Consider the following 7,865-nt stretch of genomic DNA (forward strand, 5'->3'; position numbering starts at 1 on the left):
TTGATTGAATTAAAGGGCGTTAAAGTGTTCTTTGTAGTTTTGAGGGTGTTCTGGGTGGTTAAAAGGAACCTCAGGGATCTGAAATTCTGTGCTTTGGGACAACTACCCCGGGATAAAGTTTCACAGAAACAATCTGAATTGAACTTCAGGAAATATGAGATGTGTTTAAAGGATTAGTGTCGAGTTTCACTTCAAGAATGAACAAAACACGCTGAGAAAGACGCCATGTTTTATTTTACTGCAGCTTAGAATTAATAAATAAAACTGTTTTGGTGAATCTTTTTTTTTATTAACATTTTTTATTGATTCACAGACATATAACAAAGAACACAACATATAATCAACATTAAGCCCCCTGATAACACTCGTTTTGGTGAATCTTAACAAAAACATCCATATTTCAACCCAAAATCAATCGGAAAAAAGTTCAATTGGTTTTTGTTTGGACAATATTTTCATGACATTTCCATAATGAGATTTTTTGTAGGTATAATGGTTTATTTTTGTAATCGGCCGCCAATGAAGGCAGTACAACAGATACTGTAAATACTGTAAACGATTTTGAACATGTTGCATTACAGTAATCCAAACTTGGAATGTCAATAATTATTGAAAATAAAACAAAAAAGGTTGGAAAATAAGCTTCATTGCTTGTGCAAAACAATGTTTGATTTGTTTTGGGTGGAAATATGATATGGACATCTGTATTAAACGGTTTATCCCCAGAACATCTGGATAAGGCACTTTTGAGCAAAGATATTCCTGTTCTGCTGTAACAGTGTTGCTGCATGTCAACAGCTGGACTGATGTTTCGATACAGTACTTGTGCCACTCATTACACAGGACAAACAGCATTCAGAAAGGATTCGATTCACATTTAAGGATTGTCCAGAAGGGTCTGTGCTTCCACAGAGATGATCGTCATACGGCAGTTACACATCAGCGTGAACACAAGCAGCAGCTGATCCAGCGAGCTCATTGGCAGGGGTATCTGGCCCAGGTGGGCAGCACACCGGTCTCGTTGGCGATCCTCCAGTAGCGCTCTCTCAGGAGAAATGCTCCGGCTTTCGGCTGCCGCTGACGGGTGAAGATTCCTTTCTTATTCCCGACCACTCGAGTGATGGCTAGAGAGAGAGAGAGAGATTAGAGATTATGTGATTAGAGCACTAGTATTCTTGATATCTGTGTGTGTGTGTGTGTGTGTGTAATAAAGATCTATCTCTTACAGATTATGATAACAGAAGAACGGAGCGTTGTAAAACATGACGAGTTCAGGCTGTGTGACATAATTGTGATTATTACGCTGTCAAAATGACATTCATAATAACTGATAGATAAGAGAGCAACTTAAATAGATCAAAGGCCTTTTTTGGGGGGTTTGTTTACATTTGAATTTGTGACGTTACAGTTTGAATTAACGAACATTCCGTTCGCCCGTTTGAACATTCCGTCAATGGAAGTCTTTTGGGATTTTTCAGATATTTTCCCGTCTGCTGTGCGAAAACCACCAGTCCGATCAGTCCGATCAGTCCGATCAGTATACAGCACACTGTTCCAGAACAGTCTGAAGGTCTGTGCGGAGTTTGGTGACTTCAGCTTGAAAGCACTATGAGGAGTTTGGAGAATGTTGGATTGTTCAACACAACATAATTAATCACATTTTATAAAGTACGTCTTCTTAATGCTACAAGCAGAATCTGATTAAGCAACAATGTTCATTTCACTTCCTCAAGAGTGTGATTGGACTACTTTTACGTTAACATTTTGGGAATCAGCTGATTTTAAGCAATTGCATCTTTAAAATCAAGATTCGTTTGTCAGCTCTGTAAAGGGTTAATGAAAATCACCATTAGCAACAGCCCACACGGCCAAGATGACATCAGCAGCACAAGACGTCACGTGACCGTTTCTTGGAAACGAGTACTGATGCTTCTTTTGTTCTCTCCGATACACGTTTAATTTTTTACTGAATTCCATATTAAACACCTTTTGATGTGAATTGAAATAAACTGTCTAAATAAATGAATTCTTTAAGACTTTAATCAAATGAAAATGCAACAATTCATTTTCAGACTAATATTGTATTATGTTTGTCAAATAAAGTGTTGCGCTAAGCTGCGTTCACACTGACGGCTACTGTGTGGCGGGCGGTCGCTAGTGGTGTGTGTGGAGAGTCTAACAGCACTGTTTCTTTACAATTCATATTATTATTCAAATATTAGGATCACGTGAGCTCTTCTCTCCTATTGGCTGTCGCTCCCGAAAGTCGCTCTTCATTTGCATAAATTTAAACATTTCTCAACTTCGCTGGACACGCCCACATCCGGTCGCCAACGGTTGCCGTCGCTCGTGTTGCTGGAGGTCGCGAGCTCTCACTAGCCTAATTTCCATCCACCTTTCATACTTATTATTGAGACAATTGAAATGAGTTTACTGTCAATTTAATGAACAAATAAAAGCAATCAGAAGAGGAATTACAATCTAAAGCAACAGTTGCTCTTCTGATGGGCATCTAACCCTTCATCTAATCTAAAGCATCATCATCATCATCATCATGTCCTGCATATTTCACCACCAACTGAACTTGATCATCATCTCAAATTTATTTTAGCTTCATAATGCAAATGTATATTTTCTGAAGAAGCAGTAAATGTGATCCGAGGTAAAGACGGTTAGATTTATAATATTTAAACATTTAAATATGTTCAAAAGCTGTTTTCTGAAAGTGAACTCGGCATTGGAGAAATAGTTCTGATAGTTTATATTCTTGATAAAGTCTAGAACATTCTGACAACTTTATTCATCTACAGAACAGAGTAAAGCTCATTTAACTTTGTGTAAAGAAATGTTTTTTAATTTAATGCTTTTATTGTTTGGTAATTTATTTATTTTTAATGTAATGCTTTTTTCATTTGGAATTAAATTTTATTTTTTAAATTTAATGCTTTTTTTGTTTGGTAATTAATTTTTTTAATTTAATGCTTTTATTGTTTGGTAATTTATTTATTTTTAATGTAATGCTTTTTTCGTTTGGTAATTAATTTTTTTAATACAGGGGATTTTGCCGGCATTTTTTCAATAGTAAAACTAAACAATAATTTAACAGAATTGGGCTGTAAGTGTTCCAAAAAAAAAGCACTGATGATTTTCTCCTAGTATTGTGTATTTATTTTATTTCAAACATCTTTGTGCACTGAAATGATGTTTTTTGTATTATGGGATAATTCCGTGATTATTATTTTGAATGGTATGAAAAAGCAAAACAGTGTTCATTCATTTGTTCACTGTGCAGGAGATATTTGTGTTGCACTCGTGGAAATATCATGTTTGCAGCATCGGATCTGTAAGCCATAAAGATCCATCCATAATCACATACAATAAATGGGCTTTTAATACTGTCGTCATGGTAACACAGGCTAACGATTGGGGCAAACTCTGTCATGTGACACTACATTTTTGCATTAGTGGCCCAATATGGTTATTAAACTGCAAAAGGGTGCTGTTTAATTAAATAAATGTGTAGTCTGTATGTGCCTCCAGCTACAAACTGCAAAGCTCATGATGGTGTTTTCTGTGTACGAGTCAAGGAGCTATGAAAGGAATGAACACTGTGTGTGTGTGTGTGTGTGTGTGTGTGTGAGTGTGTGAGAATGTGTGTGTGTGAGAATGTGAGTGAGTGTGTGAGAATGTGTGTGTGTGTGTGTGTGTGTGTGTGAGAGTGTGAGAATGTGTGTGTGTGTGTGTGTGTGTGTGTGTGTGTGTGAGAGTGAGTGAGTGTGTGAGAATGTGTGTGTGTGTGAGAATGTGTGTGAGTGAGTGAGTGTGTGAGAATGTGTGTGTGTGTGTGTGTGTGTGTGTGAGTGAGTGAGTGTGTGAGAATGTGTGTGTGTGTGTGAGTGAGTGAGTGAGTGAGTGAGTGTGTGAGAATGTGTGTGTGTGTGTGTGTGTGTGTGTGTGTGTGAGTGAGTGAGTGTGTGAGAATGTGTGTGTGTGTGTGTGTGTGTGAGTAGGACAGGACAGTAGGGTTGAGAGAGCGGGAGTTGGATTAGGATATGACCCAGGTCAGACTCGAACCTGTGGTCCCCGTGAGCAGCTCTTATATGTCCCGAGCACACAAGCACAGCCCACTGCACCACAGTTGTAGGGCTGCATATTTGTAATAAAGTAAAAGGTTGCGATTATTTCTCACTTTGAGCCGTCATGAAGTCAGCAAAGTTCCAGATGAGTTCTCCAATGACAAACTGCTTCCTCTTCTGATCAAACACGTTGTGGTAGTTCTGCAGGACGGTCTTTTGATACTCCTCTGTGAACATCATGGGCGGATCCTGCACCACAACAAAGAAAATGAACCTTGTGCCACACCTGACATCAGCAGGCCAATTTTTGCATAATATAATTTTGTAAATAATTGCATATTTACAAAAACACCATGTGCATGTTTACAAACAAATGCATGTTTACAAACAAATGCATGTTTACAATGCATGTATACAATGCATGTGCATATGTAGAAAAGTTGGTTACATGTTTCAATAAAGTACAATGTACAGATTTGTCTAAGTGTCTTGAGTTCAGAAACAGGAATGAACAACCGTCTATAAATCTCCTGTGATTAAGTGCGTGAAAAGAATACAAATAATGGTCAAATTAAACTCTTTAAATGTAAAACTAAAGGGGGGTAAACAATACAGATTTGTGATTGGTCCTTGACAACGGCGTTTAAACATGCGCAGCACATTCACATCTCTGTCAGCTGCCGTGCGGTCAACTGATCGTTACGAGAAGATGTGAGAGACTTTTCTTAGTAGTCCGTTTGAAAGTCTTTGATCTGAAGTGTTCGCGTCATTAGTGAAGTTCAGGCGATTATTCTTCCAATTCAATCTGTATCACGTATTGTTTAGCAGTTACTAACATGTTCCTGACCAGTAACTCATTTACTAATTTACTCACAAAAGCCAATTTTACTTGCATTTGGCACCTGAATGGTCACGGATATCAACTCTGGCTTGATGCGACTTGATGTGTGATTTGAGAGCCACACTAGAGGGGAAGATCATCAGTGAATACAGACTAAAATGTGTGTTTGATCCTCATAAATATACGGAGTGACTTCTGAAGATCAGGAACATAATGTGAACGTTCTTTGTCACTATTATGACAGCCGCTGATCACGGTCTGCTTTCATGTTATGCGAAACAGCGGTGCAAACATATGGGTTTGGAATGACATGAGGATGAGTACATTATTTCTGTGAACAATGCTTTTAAAAGAGTAAAAGAACACAGCTAGACCAGCTTTAAAACGGGGTGTAATATGAAATCTGGGTTAAAAATGATCCTTTATTATTGAAAGGTTGTAGACTTACATTGTGCAGGCCAGGCACGGCGTCCGCTCCATATTCACTCTGTATTAGGGGTTTCTTGTACTTCTCATACCAGTTATCAAACTGAGTGTTGAGCTGAATACTGATGACTTCAACGTGTCCCGGGTCATGATACCACGAGAAGTAGCTGTTGACACAGATAACATCCACATATGGAGCCTGAGGGAGAGACAACGACAACAGAAAAAGCCTTTAATTCACATTAAAGGGGTCATAAAATATAGAAAACAGGATTATTTGTGCTCTACATACGTGAGATACTGACAAAACATTTATTGATACTCAAAAGCAAAAACGCCCTTTACTGTAGATACACACCTGTTAAGTATTGAGCGATGACACTCCTTTTATAAGCAAAGAGGACAGCCAAGACACTGATGTCAATACATGAAATTATCAAATGGAAATCAACAGCCAGTTTAATCAAAAGGTTAAGAAAGAGAATATTCAAAGACTGAATGTGACTGATGTATTTTCATGGCACAGATATACTGTAATTTAACGCCAAACTAACCGTTACTCAACGTGATACAAGATAAACAGCGTTTAAACAGGTGACATACTTCAGTTGTACCAGGTTGTCAAAAGCAATGTACAAAAGCCCGGTTGCTAGGGAGGATAGAGTCCTCGTGGGGTAACCTCCTCGTCGGCTGTGGGTCAGGTGGTACAGCGGGTCGGCTGCTAATCACAGGGTTGGTGGTTCGAATCCCGGCCCACATGACTCCACATGCCGAAGTGTCCTTGGGCAAGACACTGAACCCCAAGTTACTCCCAATGGCAGACTAGTGCCTTACATACAGCTCTGCCACCATTGGTGTGTGTGTGTGTGTGTGTGTGTGTGTGTGTGTGTGTGTGTGTGTGTGTGTGTGTGTGTGTGTGTGAGAATGGGTGATTGGGACACAGTGTAAAGCGCTATGGTAACCTCTAAGATTAAAAAAAGCGCCATATAAGTGGACCATAAAATGATGTACATGTCTCACCCCTTTATCTCTGGCATAGTTGCTGTTTGTGATGTATGTGACAGGTCGAGTGGAATCCAAGAATCTAGTACGTGACACGAGTTCTCTACAAACAAAATACAACAGTAAAGTGTTTATGATGTGCCAGACATTTTAATAAGAAACTAGTCATATGTCAAGAATACATAAAGAAGGTAAATTCAGCATGTTAGGCTAATAGGATTTTGTTCTTTCAAAATGTTACAATGTCTCATAGTATTGTCGGGCTCAGAATCTCAGCGAGTATTGCCGTTGACTATCACATCTGGAGTCATGAGTTTGAATCCAGGGCGTGGTGAATGACTCCAGCCAGGTCTCCTTAGCAACCAAATTGGGCCGGTTGCTAGGGAGGGTAGAGTCACATGGGGTAACCAAATTGGGCCGGTTGCTAGGGAGGGTAGAGTCACATGGGGTAACCAAATTGGGCCGGTTGCTAGGGAGGGTAGAGTCACATGGGGTAACCAAATTGGGCCGGTTGCTAGGGAGGGTAGAGTCACATGGGGTAACCAAATTGGCCCGGTTGCTAGGGAGGGTACAGTCACATGGGGTTACCAAATTGGGCCGGTTGCTAGGGAGGGTAGAGTCACATGGGGTTACCAAATTGGCTCAGTTGCTATGGAGGGTAGAGTCACATGGGGTAACCAAATTGGGCCGGTTGCTAGGGAGGGTAGAGTCACATGCCACCACGAGGGCACATGGGGTAACATATACCATTACATCACAAACGGTTAACACGTTTAAAAAGCTCATTTCAGGAACAACAGGGTTTCTTGCTCTTCTGATGTAGTTTGATGAGACACACTGTAACATTCTGAACTCAAAACATCGCTAATCAGTTCACCCAGAACATTTATTAAAAAGAAGGGAGATTATCAGTGAATAACGACTTAAATTTCCATCTGATTTTCACACAAAGCTATCATATGGCGTTAGAAGCCTTGAACTATAACGCATGAGCCATATGGACTACTTTTATATTGCCTCTATGGTGCTTTTTGTCTTGTTTGGAGCTTGATAGCATGTGTAAACTATAATCTATTGATATTTTGTGCTTCCATAGAACAACAATAACAGCGTATGGGTTTGGGAGAAACATGAGGGTGGGTGAATAAATAATGAATCATCCTTTTAAACAAAATGAGTTATTCACACTTATTTTGTCTCACTTGAAATAGAATTCAGCTGGCGGCATCTCAGACGCCGGTTCATTGGCCACAGACCACATGACCACAGATGGGTGATTCTTATCACGTCTCACCAGCTCCTCCATGACAATCATATGATGGGCCAAAGAAGCATTCCCAAAACTGCGGCTGAAACACACACGCACAAATGCAAAATGAGTGCAAAAACAGATAATAATACAAGATACTTACAGATTAACCTATAAAGGCATAAGAGGAACTTCAGAGCCCCCCTTTCCTAAATAAGCCAAAACACTTCACAAGCATCATTATTACTGAAGTGTGTAATTTCTGCACCAC

The 7,865-nt window shown here is 39.6% G+C and overlaps 1 protein-coding gene across 1 annotated transcript in view; it reads right to left on the reverse strand.

The window, feature by feature from the left end:
- Window positions 1-200: 200 nt before the first annotated feature.
- Window positions 201-7,865, reverse strand: part of gusb (glucuronidase, beta) — a 16,858-nt gene continuing 9,193 nt past the window's right edge. Inside the window, exons 8-12 of the mRNA XM_052125921.1 lie at window positions 7,548-7,694; window positions 6,364-6,448; window positions 5,366-5,542; window positions 4,190-4,325; window positions 201-1,124 (exon numbers count right to left, since the gene is read on the reverse strand). Coding sequence (XP_051981881.1) covers window positions 976-1,124; window positions 4,190-4,325; window positions 5,366-5,542; window positions 6,364-6,448; window positions 7,548-7,694 — 694 coding nt within the window. The 3' untranslated portion in view covers window positions 201-975. The remainder of the gene's footprint in view (window positions 1,125-4,189; window positions 4,326-5,365; window positions 5,543-6,363; window positions 6,449-7,547; window positions 7,695-7,865) is intronic.

The sequence above is a fragment of the Xyrauchen texanus genome, chromosome 4 (genome assembly GCF_025860055.1).
Source record: "Xyrauchen texanus isolate HMW12.3.18 chromosome 4, RBS_HiC_50CHRs, whole genome shotgun sequence".
NCBI classification, from domain to species: domain Eukaryota; kingdom Metazoa; phylum Chordata; class Actinopteri; order Cypriniformes; family Catostomidae; genus Xyrauchen; species Xyrauchen texanus.